The 20986-nt window shown below is 35.7% G+C and overlaps 1 protein-coding gene across 5 annotated transcripts in view; it reads left to right on the top strand.

Annotated features, from left to right (window-relative positions):
• LOC118444852 (uncharacterized) overlaps positions 1 to 20986 on the top strand; it is a 251424-nt gene that overhangs the window by 186972 nt on the left and 43466 nt on the right. For all 5 annotated transcript variants that reach the window (XR_014982180.1, XM_085656997.1, XM_085657011.1 and 2 more), the window contains 2 exons: positions 14149 to 14287; positions 16188 to 16252. Coding sequence is in view for 4 of the 5 variants with exons in the window: in XM_085656997.1 (XP_085513123.1) it covers positions 14149 to 14287; positions 16188 to 16252 (204 nt within the window). In the remaining variant the exon portion in view is untranslated. The remainder of the gene's footprint in view (positions 1 to 14148; positions 14288 to 16187; positions 16253 to 20986) is intronic.

Genomic DNA, 20986 nt, shown 5'->3' with positions numbered 1-20986 from the left:
TATCGTCCCGAGGCTAAAGGAGGAAACAGGGATAGAAAGAGCGGTCGGAAGTAAAGAGAGAAGGAGCGGATGTAGAGGTAAGAAGAAAGAACGATCGCGGAAAGGGATGAAACGAAAGCGTAGAATGGTTGGTGGGCAGGGAAAGGAGAAAAAGAGGAAGAATGGACGCTCCAAGGGACGAGATAAATTGAAGAGCTCTCCGCGTTGTCAACCTTTTCCAACAGCGAGCAATTTTCTTGTATTTTCCACGTTGTGAATATACATGCGTTGTGTCTGACTATATAGTTATGCGTATACATAAATGTAAATATAGTTCAATAATGTTACACAGATGATATATGGGAATTGATAGATGCCACGGGAAATTGTTTACTTACAAACTTGTGCTATTGCTGTTTTTAATATTCTTTTTTCTTTTTTTTTTTTTTTGTCTTTTTCTCTTTCTTCTTTTCTTTACTTGTCCTTTTCTTTTTTCTTTTCTTTTCTTTTTTCTTTTTCTTTTTTTTTTTTTTCTTTTTCTTTTAATACAATTCACACAAGAATCCACAAATCAAACTGATAACATTAAATTTGTAATATGTACATATGCGTATCTATGTATATTGTATTATAAATTTGTATTTTGAAATACAAAGCAAACGATATGGCATTAAAGTACACGTCAATAATGCAACATCGGGTTATATGTCTCTCTCACTCTACATTTATTGTTAGTTATTTATATTTATTTATTTATTCAGAACGCTTCGGACGATCGTCACTTCATGAATGCGATATTAGCTCCTCTACATTTTTTCTCGTTTTCAACAATTTTATGAATATCTTCTTTCGCTCTTCTTTTAAAAATCAAGATACAATATGAAGAATAATGTTCTGTTATAAAAGATCATAGAATAATAAGAAAAAATTGTCAAAATCTAACTTTATTAGAAAGTATCCAATCGTTAAATGAATTAGACGAAATTAATTTTTTTTTTTTTTTTTTAATATAAATTCAACGTTAAGTTAAACGCTAAAATAATATAACTTTCATGAATTCGATTTCAAGATGAAAAGAGATAGATGTCGAATTTAAGATTTTCGAAGAAGTCTATTCGATCGATCGGTCGTTAAACGAACGAATATCTCGAAAAGCTTGGTGAACTTTTCGTGGCTTTGTCATATTCTCATCGATTCTAAGAATTTCTCTCTCTCTCTCTCTCTCTCGTTCTTTCTTTCCCTCTTTTTTTCTCTGTCTCGCTCTCTCTCTCTCTCTCTCTTTCTTCGTGTTTCTCTTTCTTCGATATGGACGTGTTGGTGTATTGGAGATACGACAGAGGGAAAACCGACGCCGGGTTACCCTCGGATTCCATAACGGAATATCTTCTTAGCCGTCATTCCTCTATATCGTACTCGAGTGCGAAAAACTTTACGACTCTTTCGCAGAGTTTCTTTCAGAGTAATACCTAGTTATTTATTTATCGGATTATTTTCCCAAAGAAAATCAATATGTCTATTCGTGAATGAATTTCTTTTTTTGCTTTTACGCAAAAAATAAACGTAAATCTTTTACAATCATTTATCGAAATTCTCATCTGATAGAATAAATAAATACAAAAGATATTTCAATACAATCCATGAGAATATTTAATATATATTTATATATATAGATAGATAGATAGATAGATAGTCGAAGATTTACTTTCCTTTCTGGAGATTATTACTTCGATTTACAGAAGTGATATAGCTGGGAGAGATCCCTAAGAGAAATGAGACTCGGCAAGGTAATTTTGGATAGGTTATGAAAGACTCTAACACGGAGGAGAAATTGTGGTTATCGAATTGAGACAAAGAGACAAAGAGAAAGAGAGAAGAGAAGAGTGGATGAAGAGGGATAGAGGTGAATTCTTATTGACCCTCGAAACGAATTTAAATCGAGGGTAAAGCTGCCTGATTGCATCGCCGATTGTGTTCGAAACGACATAATGAAAATTCTTCTCGCGTCATCGCTTCGCAAACGAGAATTTCGAGACGTAACGCCGTTAAGATGATTTTCGTACTTATATATATATTATATATATATATATATATATATATATATATATATATATCATATATCATATCTCATCGCTAATTTTCTTCATAATACATACCTACTTCCATTGTCTTTTAGCTTGAGAAAGGGATCCAACTCGATTACGACTCTTGACCTAAGATAAGTCCTTTCACCTTTAGCTTCAACATTCTCTTGTATTCCGTTCGGAGACTATAATAGACTTATGAATATTCACGAGTGTTTGCATAAAATGTATGCTAACGTATAATACCTTCCGCGGAAAGTGAGCTTTCTGATCTTTTTGGTTTTTCTTCTCTTGGTTCTATTTTTTTCTTTTTTTTTTTTTCTTTTTTTTCTTTTTTTTTTTTTTTTTTTTTTTTTTTCTTTGTCGTTTTATTCCTCAAACGACCCCTTTATTATACCATCGGATCCTATCGCATCGATAAACAGAAAATTTGTCAAAAGTTGAAAGACAAACTGAATAGACCCCGATGGTAACTCGTCGAACGATAGTCACGATAATCACCATTACGAGAGATACTGGTTGGAATAGTCAAATGGGACAGAAAATTATGCGAGTCCGCGTCTTCCGCATTGACGAGGCATTACGGGAGTGAGAGTTCCAAGCTTTAATTGCGACGACAGTGACGCGTTTGATCCGAGAGTATCCGGACTCAGACTGAGAGTCATGAGTTATTCATTCCGCCCGAAATCGTTCGGGTTTCCATTCGGATGTCCCGTTCCAGTGATGATTGAAAGCTCGCTCGTGGGAGTAGACGACGACTTAAAATTCTCGATAATCCACGATAGCCGATTAGAAACGAAAGGGGATTCGTAGAATGGTCTGGTGACGACGAGAATAAAATATTTTCTAACACTTCTTACGCACGTTTAAGGATTTAAATGATAGAAAAGTTCATTGAAACGTATGTATGTTCGATTTAATATTTTTATATAGAGTTAAATTTATTCCATATAATGTAAATTATAAAAAGAGAAATAAAAAAAAAAAAAAAAAATTAAAAAGAAAATATATAATAATAAATTCAATTATTTTTCTTGACCGAGAATATTATCAGAATATATATATATATATATATATATATATATATATATATGTATATATATTTATTTATTTATTATATTGCAAGTAATAAACAAGATCATATATATTAAATGTGTACTTAGATTGTTTTGTGCTTTTTCTATTTCACATTCTACACATTATGAAATACTCTATATAACGACAAGGTAAAGGCTGAAAGGGTAAATTGCGATTTCGCGTTCGCCACCTTGGTGAAACGCGAGAACCTAAGAAACACCGACTCGAACTTCTCTCAGCGATTGTACCTCGTCTTTTCGTGCAGAGAAAAGGAAAACGTTCTTCGAAGAAGAAGAAGAGAAGAAGAAGAAGAAAGAACGGCTTTTCGACTTTCACGGGCATTCTTGAGTGAAAAGCAAAGGAAAGAGAAAGAGAAAAGGACTGGCAGGAAGAAAAATGATGGAATTAAAGTTTAGGAGAAAATAAAGAGACTCTTGGGTTCACGCTCGAACTACGACGACTCGTTTCTTTGATCGGTGATGATTAAAATTCGTTACTCGGATTTATTTCTCTCGTAAAATTTCTCAAATAAAAATTACAAGATATTTCTTTTATTCAAAATTATTTTCCAATGTAATAATTAATAATATATTATTACAATCACTTATATCCGAATATCTGTCTTCGATAATCGTGAAAGTTGTGTGCGTTCCTTGAAAGAAAACTTTGTCAGAAAAATTCGCGAAAGAAACGATGAAAAATTCGAAGAGAAGGGAAGAGAAAAAGAAATTAGCGAGAGAACGAAAAGGGAGACTTGGATCGTCCCTACGAATTTTTGTTTCTCACCGAGCGCAAGATCTCACTTTCAACTTTTAATGGAATATCCTCGACTTCCATCCCGGCTTAGTCGTAAAATCGATGGAAAGTATTCGGGATAGGGTAAGAGAGAGTAAGAGTAAAAGAAAGAGAAGAGAGAGAGAGAGAGAGAGAGAGAGAGAGAGAGAGAGAGAGAAAGAGAGAGAGAGATTCGTTCCATCGTGCGCAACGAATCGTGCAATTTTTGCACTTGAGAATGGAAACTCGTAGGGACAGCTGGTGCGCACCGTCGATACGATGATCCGGATCTATGGGAAGAGTTTCCGTGAGAAAGTTTCTGAACGAACCGTGAACGGATCGAGGCAGCGTGCGGTGGATGACAAAGTGCCGTATCAATGTAGAATCACGTTCAGTATTGTCCATCTCTTTTTTTCTCTATCCACATCTCTCTCTCTCTCTCTCTCTCTCTCTCTCTCTTTCTCTCTTCTCTTTACTCTATCTTTCTCTCTGAACTCTTTGATACGTTAATCAATTATGTATAGCGATTGGAAGACTCGTTCTCGAACGAGCGTCGTGTGTCGTGCAAAACGTGTGCGGGATTTGTGAAAGATTTGAGAAAATAAAGGAAGAGAAGAGAGAAGAATGAAAAAAAAAGAAAAAAAAAAAAAGAAAGAAAGAAAAAAGAAAACAGAATAGAGAGAAAGCGAGTGCAATTGGAGAGACTCGATTCGGTGGAAAAAGGACCCTCGAATATTTTGCCCCGGGGAGTACTGCCCATTTTACGACCCATTTCAATCCGCGACGTCGTCATCGAAAATGAACTTTCTCTCTCACTCTCTCTCTCTCTCTCTCTCTCTCTCTCTCTCTCTTTCTCTATTTTTGTCTCTATCTCTTGTTCTCTACAACAAGGTCAAATTCTTCTACGTTCCTCGCGATCTCTCACGTTTACATTGAAAAAGTTCGAGCATCGTACACAAATGTTCGTACTCTTCTCTTATCCCCTCTCTCTCTCTCTCTCTCTCTCTCTCTCTCTCGTCTATTTTTAAACAAATTTTAGGTGACTTTACTGTTCGTACGATCGATCACGGTAGTCAAGAGAGGAGCATCGTTCGATCCACGTCCTGACAGTTAACTTACGTCCATTCGTTACATCCTACCTCACCTCATCGTACGTATACATATAGGTTTAGGTATATATTAGACAGATACTCCATTTTACTCGATTTATTCATCCGGAACGTAGAACGGCGCGGGACAAAATTTTCATTGGAACGCGTTTCCATGAGATTCTTCTCGACGATCGATTTCGTAAGACCGTGCGACGAAACATCGACGGAATTTAATTGAATTCGAATTCGCAAGGGAGAATTAAAGAGAGAAATAGAAAATCGTGGATAAAGAAAGAAACGATCGATTCGTCAATATTGTGTAACGCTTATATCGACCATGTTCTCTGTTCGTTACGCTTGCACGTTTAAATAAAGACAAAAATTGAAAACGAGGGGTGAAACATACGAGTATACACAGCTAAAATATACATACGTACACATACACACACACACACACACACACACACACACACATATATATATATATACTACAGACGTAATATGTACATGTTTACGTATACGTAAAATAAGAAAATAAAGGAAGGTTGTTCGCGGTCATCGGGCATTTGGATGTTCGGTTTGTGTTAGAACGAGACAAGAGCATGAGGTACTAGGGGGAGAGAGAAATAGAAAGGGGAGATAGAACTGCGAGCACAGCAATATCAACTTTCGTTCTCGTAAAACTTTCCGCGCGCCGACGGCTGACAGCTGTCAATGACGGGCGAGAGCAGTCGCGGTTTTCCCAGCTCCTCCCCAACCTTCCCTTCTCCTATTCCTACTCTTCCTCTTTCTCCTCATTCTCTAGCCTACATCACCCTCTTATCCCAACGCGGCCTCGTCTGCACCGACGACTGTCGAAGTGTCAGGGATACGCGCTGCCATTCTTCTCCGCTTCGACTGATAATAATTCACTTGTCTCAGTCCAAGATTCGATGGAACATCGAACGAACACCCCTTTCGCTCGAATAAAGAGGCTAATAGATTTTTTGCTTCTTTTCTTTACCCCTTCTCTCTTTTGTTTTTCCTTTCTCTCTCTCTCTCTCTCTCTCTCTCTCTCTTTCTCACTCTCTCTCTCTCTGTCTCTCTCTCTCTCTCTCTCTCTCTATTTAATTATAAAAAAGCTTCGGTAGCATTGTATTTTCGTAATAACTTTGGCGTACCAAATTATTAAATTACCTGACATCAAACAGATTATTGTTTTATCATTGTATTAATAATGAATTATTATTTATTATTTGTTTCCAAAAAAAAAAAAAAAAAAAAAAAAAAGAAATTTAATACGCTCGACCGGTTTCATTTGGTTTTTATTTTCTTAAATAGAAAAATACAAATATTTATTTAACGAACAATATCTATCTCCTTTTTAGTAAATTAAAAAGTAAAAGCAAATAACAACGTTCATACGTGAATTGTACCAACAGAAATGTGTTTTCTTTTTCGTACGTTCGAATTTCACGATTCATAAGCGTTACGAACAAGTGTTTTTCCTTCGTAAGTAGCTTTAAAAGGTTTTGGAGAGGATTTAATCCCTCGTGAATTTCGAATGTCCTCTTATTCCCACCGCCCCCATCCCCTCCCCCTTTCGTCACCCTCTTATCCCATAGCCTCTTGTATTTTGTATTTCACGTAACGACGATTGTAGTTTCTCGACCAATTTGATGGAATCAACGATTTTGATACCATTAGAAGGACGTCGATTTATAGAGAAAAAGAGATAGAGATAGAGAAAAAGTGAAAGAGATGAAACCTGGGAGTAGAAAAAAGGCTTCGAAAAATGCGTGTAACATCGAGGCGCGATCGAAAGCGATACCCGTTGATTGCCGAATTCGTTAACCCTTTTCAAAGCGATCGTTCGACACGAATAGAGTGGATAGAAGAGAGCGAGAGAGAGAGAGAGAGATACAGATAGAAATAGAGAGAGAGAGAGAGAGAGAGTGAGAGAGAGAGAGGAGAGGGGAACAAGAGGTAAAGAGATACGACACCCTAGCTAGAACGTAGCAGATTTACACGGTGTCGTTGTATTTCTCGTTTTCCTTGTTTTTCTATCCTTCTCTCTCTCTCTCTCTCTCTCTCTCTCTCTCTCTATCTCTATCTCTCTCTCTCTTTCTCTTTTATCGCGCGGTTCAACGCTGGGAATTAAAAGTGCCGACGAGACGCGTCGTGACGCTGGGTAATAGTTAGTCGGGCGAGTATTTTGGCGGGTAGGATTTGAAACTTCGTATCTCCGGTCGTGTTGTTTTTCGATTCTTTAAAAGGGCTTTTTTGTCAACTACATTCCACGAGTTTTACGTCTTTGTGTCAGTTCGAGAAGCCCTTTCTTTTTTTTTTCTTTTTTTTTTTTCTTTTTTTTTTTTTTTTTTTTTTTCTTTTTTTCATTTTTTTTCTCTATACGAGATTTCAGATACCTCGGATTTTCGAATGAATTTATGTCGTTGAATTGCGAAAGAAACGAATGATGGAAAAAATAGTAAAAAGGAAACGATGACAAATTTTATTGTTGTAATTGTTATAACAGATATTGAAAATATCAATTTCGAGTTTGTAAAATATACATATATATATATATATATATATATATATATATATATTATATAATATCACTTTGCGATTCAAGTTATGTAAACGTAGGATGTCTAACGAGATAGTTGCTCTCTGATCAGATCGAGTCATTTTGGCACACCGTAACATCACATTCGGTTACCTCCCCTGAGGCTTTCGACGAGTGCTATTGTGCGGCCTAATTTATAGAGAAACGACAGGCCGATATAGCCAACGATAACTGCAATGACGTCAAAGATTCTACAATACTGCAGTAACCGACTGTAACGCTTAGATCACGGAAAATTGACTATCAAAGCGAACACATACGTACATATGTAATAGAACGTGTACGAACAAAGCGTATCTATCAAAGCTAAATAATCAAGAAGGAATATATCGATAAATTGAAAAGATTTAACGATATTTATAAGAATAAATGCAAAAAAAAAAAAAGAAACTTCAACTCAAAGGCAAAATTTTGGTGAGAAAATAAATAAGAAATGGAATATAATTCGAATAGACTAATTCAATTTATATAGAAAAAAGAATTTTCATTGAAATTGAATAGAGAGATTATTCAACCGATAGTGATGCTCATCCGATAGCAACGATGTTATTATAGATATTTCTGACAACTAAATTTCTATTTCCGCCTTGAGAATAAGAAAACTAATAATAATATCACGTTTTTTTCATTCTACAAAGCCTTTTCATTCTTTCTGCATTATATTTACAATTAACGTTACTTGCGTTAGTACTTTTCATTGCAATCATTTTTTTTCTAAAAACAAATGGAATTGTGGCACGAGATACACGAGAACGAAATGACTAAAGAAAAAAAAAGAAAAAAAAGAAAAAAGGAAAAAAAGGAAAACTAAGAAATGAAACGACATAGAGAAACATATGTATAGTGTACATATATATATATATATATATATATATATATATATATATATATAGTACATAAATGTTATATGTACATGCGTATAATCAACGTGGATCGCGTGCCATCGTCTTAATCAAGAAATTTTGGCTCTGGTCACGTGACCCGCACGAAACAACTCGACCAACTAAAGGGAATTTGAGAGAGAGAGCGAGAGAGAGAGAGAGAGAGAGAGAGAGAGAACTTAGAAAAGGGGAGTGGTGGGTACGATGTCGCCCGCCATTCGGAAGGGTGAATTACGATCTCTTTGGGATCGTTAACCCCCTAGAGAAAGGAAGAGAAGTATATAGGTAGAGAAGAAAGCTGGAAGAGACGAAAGAGCTGCTTTATAAGGAGACTACGAAAAATAATGTCTCGTCCGTGAGAACAATTAGTATCAACGCGTGAAGGGAAAATTCTTTAAGAAAAGATGAACTATAAGTTCGTGTACAGATTTGAAGATTGCTCTTAATACCTGACCGACTTTCATAATGAATAAATACGATCTGTAGATTTAAATGGTCGTATTTTAAGATTCTCCGGATTTCTTTTCTATTTTTAAAAAGAATAAGAAATCTGGACCAATAGATTTGAATGAAACATCTCTCATGATACGAAATCATTTTCTACTTGTCCCTTTTCCTTCTTCTTTGTTTTTTCCTATTATCTTGTTTCTTTTTTATTTGATTTTATTGTATTATTTTTTTTATTTCTTTTTTTTTTTTTTTTTATTTTTTTATTTCTTTTTTTTTTCTTTTTCTTTTTTTCTTTTTGTATTTTAATACACAGGTATACTTTGCATTCATACAAGCTCGAAGGGACTTCGGACTAAGCTTCTTCTTATTTTCCCTTCGGGACGAGCTCTCGCATTATTATTATCATTATCGTTCGTGTTATTATTATCGGACTGCTGTACGTTGTAGACCGTTTCGAGGGGTGAATTATATCCTCGCGGGGGTCGTTACACTACCAGAGAAAGGAGAAGAGGTGGAAAACGAAGATGAATAAAAAGACAACGAAAATAATGTCCCATCCGTGAGAATAAAAACACTATAATTATACGTCAGCGTGTTTCAATGTATAATTCGAATCACGAGATATTTTCCCCATCCCTTGGAATCATCATAATTCGTACGATCTTTCTAAATTTATAGTAATGCTATCTGCATATCGATTTCTAATAAATAATACAATTTTGAAATTCGATCGATAAAAATTTTAAACACAATTGCGTACGATTGATTACACGAGGACCTGAAAGTTCATACATATATATATATATATATATATATATATATATATATATATATATATCGATGTTTCGTGTTAGTTTTAAAACTCTACATCGAGAAATTTCCCATAACAAAATCGTCCCCTACGAACGATCCAGGAAAAAGATTTAAAATAAAGCCGCCTTTGGTCCGTCACCTGTCACACCTGTCGGTCGCTTCAACGTCAAAGGGTTAAAAGGATAATCAGAATGAAATAAAAAGAGAGGGAAAAGAAAAAGAAAAAAATTGAGAGACAGAAAGAGAGAGAGAGAGAGAGAGAGAGAGAGAGAGAGAAAGAAAGAAAGAGAGGAGAGAGAGTGAGAGGGAGAGAGAAATGTACATTTTTATCGAATACCAGCGGTAGGGAAATTCTACGAGGGTGCCGAACTCACTCTCCCTTTTTTCTCGCCCTACTTGGAGTCCTCTAGCACGAACAACCAGTACTACCCTCTCCTTCGTCCCTCACGCTCAAGAGCGAGATCCTCCATCACGGACGGTGGCTGGTGCGAACTGTGATTACGGATTTCGAGTCTCGCCCGCGGATTTTACGACTTCGCCACGAATCGCGACTCACTCCCTCGATGTTCTCTCACCCATCCTTCTTCTCTCTCTCTCTCTCTCTCTCTCTCTCTCTCTTTCCCTCTCTTCGAAAATCGGGAGAGGCAACGTACGATATACGAACCGCATGGAAATAAATAAATGCCCTGGGGGTGGTCGACATTGGTGAGACGACGATAGAAGGGGTAAAGAGAGAGAGAGAGAGAGAGAGAGAGGTAGTACTAGGATGCCGCAGGGGATAGAGAAAGGGGGTGCCTGTTGGTGGATTCACTCCAGTAACAGCACTACAAGCCTACGTCGTATTGATTCCGTCTCCAAAATGTACCTGATCTGGCAAACGCCCTGGATTACGATGAACCTTCGCGTTCGAGATTTTCGACAGTCATTCTTTCAAGTTCTAATTAAAAAATATCATTTTTCTTGAATCGATTTACATGGAAGATCCAAGACAAAGTTTTCATTTATTTGCCCATACTATCATTCTCACGTAGAATTATTTATTAATAAAAATTGAATATATAAAAGTTTTTTAACATTTATTTATTGTTTATCGTTTAATTCTAATTCTAATTATCTTTTGGAATATCATTACGAGACATTCCAATCGCAAAATGTTTGTCTATGTGCTATTATAAACGTTTAGATAAACAGATTGTATCATTCTATATCAAGGGATGTTGTACATCTGTTCCCCTCTTTTTTCTCCATGAAAGATCATTCTACTAAATCGGGACTTAGTATACTTGACGTAGATTTTTAGAAATCCTCTAATCGACGTTCAATAAAACGCACGACGCTTTTGACATTGCTTCCTTCGAATATCTTTTCAGTTTTCATTATGCTAAGATAGCATATAACGTTTACGAACACATACTCATTTACGAGTAACCCTGCAATAAATACATCGTACTAAGTTATATGCCTTCTCCAAAAAAAAAAAAAGCAAAAAAAAAAAAAAGAAAAGAAAAAAGATAGGATATAAAAAAAAAATATGAAAACAGAGAGAAAATCATTTTTAAAAATCGTTATAAAAGTGAGATTAGAATTACAAAATATTGACATTTACGTTCATATTTTGATCACGTAATCATAAAATCGATCTACATACGTGCTTACGTTTGCGCAAAAAAAAAAAGAGAAAAAAAAGAGAAAAAAAAGAAAAAAGAAAGAAAAAGAAACAGAATAGTCTTGTAAAGTCTCGGCTTTGTTGTAATAGTTTGTTTTAATGAACATCCGAGTGAAGAAAAAAATCGAGAGATACTTTTCGAGATACTTTTTATTGCAATTGGTAAACGTCAAAAACTTTTAGCTTACAATGACGAAGAAACGTTAACGTTGAAAGCTGTAATCCGCAGAGATAAAAGCCATCGGCAATTATACGAGTCAATATTATTTGTTAGTTTACCGCAAGAAACGATAACAAACCTTCTGCATCTTTTGAGAAGGAACACCAAGAGCTCTTTCTCCAACGGCTCTTCTCACGAGTATTGTAAGCAATCATCCGTGAGGATCCGCTTTAACGAAGAAAAAGTAACAATATTAAAAGGTGCGACGACGTCTTCTCGCGTAGAAAATAAAAAGAAGAAGAAGAAGAAGAATAAGAAGAAGAAGAAGGAGAAGATGAAGAAGAAGAAGAAGAAGAAGAAAAAGAAGAAAACATAGACTTTGATATTTTTTCCTTGTATATATACGTAAGAGCGATCCATTAAAGACATGTTAAATATAAAAGCTTCTTTAATACTGACAAATAATAGGACGTTTATCTTTCTCGAGAAAAAAAAAAAGAAAAAAAAAGAAAGGAAAATATATATATATATATATATATATATATATATATATATATATATTCGAGAAACATTCATACATTTATTTTTTCCATTCAAATATTTTTTATTCATACGATTAAAGAGATTCTCGAAATAATTTTCATTTACGTAAGATCGTTTAATCCTGTTGAACGTTTAAAAAATGTCGTTAAAAGTTGAAAAAAAAAAAATAATAACATCCATGCTATGATTTAATTGAAGGATTTTTATGAAGGTTATAAAATGTTTACTTAAACGCGAGTTTAAGAGAAAACCTCTTCAAATTCGATAACACAAGCAAACGCGTACTTAAGTTTTCATTCTTTTATCATTACTCCCCCTCCCTGCCTTTCCTCCCTCTCTTTCTTTCTTTCTTTCTTTCTTTCTTTCTTTCTTTCTTTCTTTCTTTCTTTCCTTCTTTCTTTCTTTCTTTATCTTATCTTTCTTCAACTCGTTCAGTAAATCATCCACTTTCCATGTCACGGTCTCACACAATTTTACACGTGAAAACGTTCCAGAGTAAATGACCACTTTATTCCGTTTACATCTTTCTACGCGTTAAGTACATCCCCGCGTTTAAAAAAAAAAAAATGAACAAACCATTTCGTTTGTACAAATGTCTTTATGAGAAAAAGGAAGGTACTTAAGCTCGTCGAAGGACGCTCTCCGCGAATAAACAGTTTTCGCTTATGCTTTTATGCAGCTTTTACACCTAGGATCGAAAGATAAAAAAGAAATGGAAAAGTAGTTAAAAAGGAAGAACAACCACATAGACGAATTAACGACGATACCAGTTAATTTTTTTGTTTCTTTTTTTTATTCTTTTTCTTTTCTTTTTTTTTCTTTTTTTTTCTTTTTTCTTTTATTTTTTCTTTTTCTTCCACTCTCTTCTTTAATAATACTCCTAAATGTTCAAATGAAAATATGACAATGATGAATAATAATTTATATAAATTTAAGCGTTTAAAAAAAAAAAAAATTATATCGCAGATCATTTAAATCTATCAGAGAATGAAATCTTGAGATTCTTTGATTCATCTTTATCTTGTTTGATAAAACAACAAAGATACACATGTACATGAGTCTTTTTGTACATTATGTATGTGTGCATGTGGAAACACGTTAGCCAACTCGCATTTTGGTCTTTTGGACTCGTGGACGCGAACATAGGGAAACGAACGAGGCACAAGGGACTACCCTGGATTTCGATTATCGTCGATAACTCGCCGGGATGTATCCCTTCCACGTCGACGATAGTTCCCGGAAATTCGCCTCGCCCTTGGGATTATTCCACCTTGGGAATTCTCATCTCGGTACCGCGACTCTCTATCTCTCCTTCTCTCATATGCACGCACACACATATACACATACACACATATACAGTCATTCTCCTTCCAACAACCTTTGTCTTCGCTCCGCGTACCGATTTGTCCCAAATTACTTCATCGTGGATATTACAGGATCCTTCGCTCATCTTCCCGCTTCTATTCCATCTAAGTCACCTCTATCTCTATCTTCTTCCCTCCGAATCTTCTTCCAAGAAAGCTCCATATAAACACGCTTCCGTTTTGGCTTCGTGACAGGGATAATCGAATCTCGGAGATGGAATATATTTGTTCGCGTTCTTCGAAGGATCCGCGACGTAAGTGACAGAGAAGAGAGAATGAAAATATTTCAATATATATATATATATATATATATATATATATATATATATATATATATGTATATAGATATATGTATATATATGTATATATGTATATGTATATATATTATATTTAATCAATAAGCTTTCAAAGTCGTTCTATCGATAATAATGACAAAACATTAATATTTATTTTCTATATATTCATATTTATTTATAATAATGATAAAACATTAATATTTATTTTCTATACATTCATATTTATTTGTAATAATGACAAAATATTCATATTTATTTTGAAATAATGAAATAGTATTGAAAATTTTGATATAACATATCGATGTATTCTATTTTTGTTTTGTTGCCGATAAAAAAATTAATGTTCTTTCAATAAATTGTTTCAGAATGTACGTTTCCACCGCGTTGGGAAGGCACCTGGTTTCAAAGTGGCGTGAGGCAATCGATTGTAATATCCAGGAATGAGCTTTCCAGTAAAGGCAGGTGTCTCCACAATGAGGGGGACAAATTCCTTTTAGTCGACATGTAAGTAATAGTTATCTTAACGTATAAAAAGAATTCCTATGGAATTTCGTAATTTTACTTACCGAATAAAAACAATCAAACTAATAATATATCAATAATAATAACAATAATAATAATAATAATAATAATAATAATAATAATAATAATGACAACGATAACGAGTACAATAAAAACGACAAGAAATCGATGAAAAACGAATATCGTTCTTTTTCATTTGTGTTAGTTTTCGCGCATCGACGTGATGGCAAATTTCAAAATTTCATCAATCCTATAAAGCCGCCATATCGTTCGTTCAATCTTGTCCCTTTTTTTGCAAGGATAGCTTTAGCAATGACATACGTATATATAACTGTAGTTATAACTATAGTTACGTGGGTGGATATATTTCGATATCGATATCGTTATTTTTCAATTTATCGGCGTTGGGTCGGATGACGAGCTCGCCGAGGTACTGTTTGTTTCGCAATTCGTATCGTTTCGATCTCTCGTCGTGTCATATCGCAGCCTTGCTGGCGCCTCGCCCGACGGTTGCTTGGCTCGTTCCTCCTCGTGTGTGCCGTTTTGCACTGCCCGTAGAGTTTGGCCTCGGGTCTGGAAAGGATTAAAAGCTTGGAGGAAAAAGGAAGGAGAAGTGGGCAAAGCTTGGGATACGTCGTCAAAGAAAAGGATGAGAGAGAGAAAGAGAGAGAGAGAGAGAGTGACAGAAAGAAAGAGAAAGAAGGTTTGGGGGTAGAGAGTGGAGAGAGTGCTGTGGTGTTACGTGTGGAGTTACGTTGTTCTTCTCTAATACCCGCAATATACACGTAAGGAAAAGAAAGTACGATGGAGTTGGGAGGGGATAGACGTGAGTACGTGGTAGATGAAGAAGAAGACTGTATGTGTATATGTATAGATGTATGTGTGTGCCTGTATATAGGGGAGACAGAGAGAGAGAGAGAGAGAGAGAGAGAGAGAGAAAGAGAGAGAGAGAGAGAAAGTCGACGTTGTTTCTCCGCGTAATGCTCGTGTCACACGAGTTGCCTCAAGTTTTCGTGGAGATTTCTATCGGCTTTCACCCTCCTTCTCCTTCTCCTCCTCCTCCTCTTTCTCCTCCTTCTATACCCTTCTCCACCTTTTTCACCACGGGGGCGAGTTCGATCGATACGGGCCGGCGAGCGAGATAAAAAAAAAAATCCGAGGAAACGGCCTCACGGAATACGGCCATGGTCGAAAGAAAATGTATAACCGTGTGTCTCGTTTGTCCTCACTTTATTATAATATTAAATTAATCGTTATTCAGGAATTTCAATATCTTTTATTCTCGTCGATTTTATCAAAATTATATCTCGATTTTCGTTTTCTTTCTTTCTTTCTTACCTTTTTTTTCTAACTTCTTCTTTCTTCTTTCTTTCTTCTTTATTATTGTAATTATTTCTTTTTCTTTTTTATTTATTTATTTATTTTTTGTTTTTTTTTTTTATTTTTTTTTTTCTCCACATTTCTTTTTTTTCTTTTCTTTTTCCTTTTTTGTTTCTTTTCTTTACGAGAGATATTTTCCTAATGACTTTTTCATGGACTATGCTCGGAACGATTAATAGTATATTCATGCAGTATAAAATATATATAGCACTCAGTGTACTCATACTTTTCAAATAGTCTTGAAAAGAATTCGAGATACGGCGAGGTGGATAAGTACGACGCAAATGAACGAGAAAAATTTCATAATCGTGATTGTGCGCCTTATATTTTTTCTCTCTTTCTCATTTTTTTTTCTTTCTTTCTTTCTTTCTTTCTTTCTTTCTTTCTTTCTTTCTTTTTCCCTTACCATTCCTTGATCCTTCTTCAAGAAGGATGAAGGAGAAGGGAATAGGACATTGCGGGACTTTAAACTAAAGGAACATCGTCTTTCTCTTCGTTCCAGGAAATCCTGCTACCGCTGCGTCGTCATTCACGAGAAGCACTCCAATGTTCTCCAGTACAAAGAGAGTAAGTACAATCTGCGAGGAGAAGAAGGAAGAAAAGGCGGAGGAGGAGAAAGTGGAGATAGAGATGGAGGTAGAAGAGGTAGGGTAAAAGAAGAAAGGTTCATGGAAAAGATGGGTGCATTCGCCGTTGTCCTCCTCCGTTCTTTTCTCCACTACGTTGTTTCGTTCTCGATCGATAACGATTTCCCAGCTGTGCACATTTTGCCGCGCGATCCTTTTCCACTACCACTTCGGAAATCCACTCGTTAATTAGAATGCCGATCGTTAATTAAAAGCTCGACGATGACGAGAGAAAGGGGGGAAAAAAAGAAGGCAAAGAGGGGGATGAGTGACATAGAAAGAGATAGAAAGAAAGACGGGAATAGAGAGAGAGAGAGAGAGAGAGAGAGAGAGAAAGTATGTCATAGGACGTAGGAAATTATTCGTCGAAGAAAACTTAACGATTTTCTTTCTCAGTATAAATAACGACGAGATAAAAGACTAGGAAAGAATAAATGGTTTTGTTAATTCCACAGAGACTGTAAAACTCGTTTACAATGTTTATACTGTGTTATCTCGATAAAGAAGAAAAAAAATTCAGGTCGTTACATGATATTTTATATTTGTTATTTATATTTATACTCTTTAATACACATATATTGAGATAAATCGAGATTAAATTTTATGTAGTTGGATAATTATTTGTTCTATACTGTAATTTGAACGTTCTCTCTCTCTCTCTCTCTCTCTCTCTCTCTTTCTTTGTCTTTGTCTTTTTCTGTTTAAACAATACAATTGCATTCTATTTGTAACTCATCGAACGTTTTCTCTCTTTGACGAATCCAATATATTCGTCTATCCATCTTTTTCCTTTCCAAGGGATGTCTCGATCAATAAATTCGCTTAAGTGGAACGTTCGGACAAGTTCGATGTTTAGAAATATACAGACGATATCGTTCGTCTCTTCTTTTTTTTTTATTTTTTTATTTTTCTTTTTTTTTTGTATTTTTTTCTTTCTTTTGCATCGTGTTAACGACACTTTGATCGACCAACCATGATCGAAAGTGATAACGTAGTGACAAGGGAACGAAATGAACGCTCGGGAAAGATCATATATATCGGTGAAGGAATAGATGTGTGGGTGTTAGAGAGAGGTGCTGGTAAATATGAATTAGGATGAGAAGTAGGTTATTGGTTGGACGTGTTGGAAACTGCTGGATTTGACACGTTATACCCATTTCGTCTACAGTTTTATCGATCATGAACAACAAAAGATAAATGAAAAAAAAAAAAGAAAAAGAAAAAAAAAGGAAAAAAGAAAGCAAAGATAAACAAACAAACATACATACACACACACACACACACACACGCTTTTTCTTACACATGCGCGTGAGCGCGCATAAAACAAAAAACATTCTAAAGATCAAAGGAAAATAATTCAAAGAAAAAAAAAGTCGATCGGATAACTGGAAAAGTTAGAAATTATTCCGTGGTTCTTCAATACGAACTTGATTTTCTATTCATGTGAAATATCGTGAAAGCACCGAGAGAGAGAGAGAGAGAGAGAGAGAAAGAGAGATAGAGAGAGATAGAGAGAGAATGGTATCGTTCTACCAGTGGAAGATCGAAATTTATTATTTAACGTAACGAGTGAGAAGAAAGATCGAAGTTTCTAAGTTTCTCGCGTGAAAGAAAATCCGACAGCGAATACGATCCAAGTCCGTGATGTTGTAGAATAGAAAGGATACAACGATAACGCGTTGTGGAAAGAAAGTAAAGTTTGGCAGTAGATCAGAAAGAAAAAACAGAAAGAAAGAGAGAGAGAGAGAGAGAGAGAGAAAGAGAGAGAGAAAAAGAGAGAGATGGAGAAGGAATAAAGATCAATGGGATGAGTCTGTGACGATGTTACATGGTTAGCCAAAAAAGGATAAGAGAAAAGAATGAACAGAGGACCCAGGACTGTTGGCGGTGGATGTTACCTCTTCGCCCATATTTTTCGACGATTTGTCAAAGTCTCCTCTTCTGGCTTCCCTTCTCTCTCTCTCTCTCTCTCTCTCTCTCTTTCTCTCTTTCTCTCTATCTCTTTCTCTTTCTGTTTCTCTTTTTAACAGATTTTTAATCTGCCTAGTGTTATACCGCAAGCAGCAGGCGGAGAAAAAAAGAGAGAGGGAGGGAGAGAGAGAGGGAGAGATAGAGAGAGAGGGAGAGAAAGAGAGAGAGAGAGACAGATAGACAGACAGGAAGAGAATACTGTCGCCCGCAGCTTGCATTTGTCTGCTTTTCGTGGCCAAAATAGTCGTGCTGCTGCTGGCCGCGAAAAAATATGGGTCGTCGGCCAATGGTGGTCCGTCGTTGTCACTCCGAAGAATTGTAGTACATACTAACCGTGATACACAAAGTAGAAGAGACGGGAAAATGCTCGGGCACGAGTGAAATAGCTAGAAGAACCGAGAATTGGGTCAGAATGGAACGACAAGTAGACATGAAAAAGGACAGATAAACAAATACGACGAAAGAGAAGCGACAGAAACGGACGAGTAAACCATCCTCTGTCTCTGCGATCATCCCACTCTACTTGCTTTGTCTGTCTCCTTACATCGGAAAAATCGTTTCTTCTATTTAATAAAAGCCCCCTTTTGTCTCCTAAACGTTGCGTCGCGAATTAACGCGCGCGTCGAGCGAGACGTTAAATTATCACCGTCAGGATCTACGGTGTTAAAGGATTATAAAAACTTTTAGGAGGTTCTAAAGAAAATAAAATGCGAACGACGAGATCAGAACGAATTAATGCTAAAGCAACGTTACCTTAACGATTCACGTCGTTTTCTATTTTCCATTTGTGAAAATTTAACGTCTAGGAAAGCATAAATAACGGCAAGCGTTTAATAGAAAATAAAAAGACCGCTTAGGATAGCGTATCCCAGAGGAAGGGAGAAGAAAGAGAGAGAGACAGACAGACAGAGAGGGAGAGAGAGAGAGAGAGAAAGAGAGAGAGAGAGAAAAAGAGAGAAAGGGAGAGAGAGTGAGAAAGAGGGATTGCGAGGGAAAGGACGGAGAACAACGGCGGAGGTAAAACACAATATTGCACTTTTTGCAACGCTTTAATAGTTTTAAAATTAGGTCCCGTTTTCTCCACCCATTGCCTCGGGCGCCACAATATTATTGCTTCGTGCTTTCGGTGTTGGCAAAGAAAAAAAGGAAGAGAGAGAAAATATCAGTGTATGGCTCTTCTTAACATCAACGAAATTGTTTCTCCTTCTTCTCTCTCTCTCTCTCTCTCTCTCTCTCTCGCCCTCTCTCTCTCTCTCTCGCTCTCTCTCTCTCTCTCTCCCTTTCTCTCTCTCTTTCTACTTTTCACTTTACAATTTTGTTCTTTCCTTTGTTTTTATTTTTTCTTTTTTTTTTTCTTCTTTTTTTTCCCCCCACAAAAATATTACAAAGATAACAATTAAATGCTTTTCACAAAACATTTAATCCGATTAATTTTCAATAAATAATTTTTCTCTAATATATTTTAATAAGTAAATGTGAAATAAGTAAAAGGCAAAAATATCAATTGAAAAAAACTCGACGAACAGTAACGACTTGGTTGATGCTGTATGCGATTCTATGCATGAAAGAAACTAATAGACGGGCTTTCGTTCATTTTTCTTCGCTTAGAGTAACACCTGCGCGCGAGAAAAGTTAAGTTCATTCGCGAGGCGAAGTCTTTGCCGACTCGTCACGCCACTTTTCCGAACTCGAAGAAAAGAAATCGCGAGAAACGTTTTCTATCCTCGAGTTACTTCTAACTCGTCTATATGTATTTGGTACTTGGTAAAAATTCGTCATTCCATCACTTTTTTCTTCTTTTGTCGAGTAACTTTTGTATTAAAATATTTTATTTTTTTCATCGAAAATTATATAATCGTCCTTTACGTCACTCGTATTTTTCACTTGATCGCTAAACGATCTTTTACTTAATATGAATTTTGGATATATTTAAAAAAAAAAAAAAAAGAAAAAAAAAATAAAAGTATATTTATCCATCTATCTCTTTAGATTTTCTGCTTCGTTTTTACATCTCATTCTTTTTTTTCTCCCACCCTCTTTCTCTCTCTCCCTCTCTCTCTCTCTCCCTCTCTCTCTCTCCCTCACACACACGCACACACACACACATATATATATATAAGTAAACTCTTTGCTATATTATTTTTTTCTTTTGGTCACGATCTAAACGAGCTTACATTAGCGCGGTAATTAGCGCACTTGTGGCGTTATTACACGCAACATTTATGTATGCTAGCGTAGCAACGGTTTAGCAGGACTGTCTCGACTTTTACTCGAAAACATTAATCTTAATTATCCAGCTTTATTACGTGTACGCTAGAAAATCCGACGTTTATATGCAAATCTAAATGAGTTAGAGAGATAAAGAGAAAGAGACAGACAGAAAGAAAGAGAGAAAGAGAGAGAGAGTGAGAGAGAGAGAGAGAGAGAGAGAGAGAAAGAAAGGTATGAGATCCTTCGATAATTGTGATTTAATTCGAAAAGAAATAAGGCGGACTAGCCATCGCTATTAAAACGTTCAAAAGTTATATGAATGGCGGTAGATATTTAAAGAGCATCATTCAAATCGTACAGGAGGTAATTTGGAAAAGTATTTATAGCGATTTAATGGAGTTTTCACGGTCGAGGGAGGTAAAAGGAGAAGGAAAAAAAAAAGAAAAAAAGAAAAAAAGACGGGAGTGAGTCAACTGTCTCTAAAAGTCAACTA

Source organism: Vespa mandarinia, chromosome 1 (genome assembly GCF_050613455.1).
Source record: "Vespa mandarinia isolate Hongniang chromosome 1, ASM5061345v1, whole genome shotgun sequence".
Lineage (NCBI taxonomy): Eukaryota > Metazoa > Arthropoda > Insecta > Hymenoptera > Vespidae > Vespa > Vespa mandarinia.
Note: the sequence above shows the minus strand (reverse complement) of the source record. Positions and strands in the feature narration are given on the sequence as shown.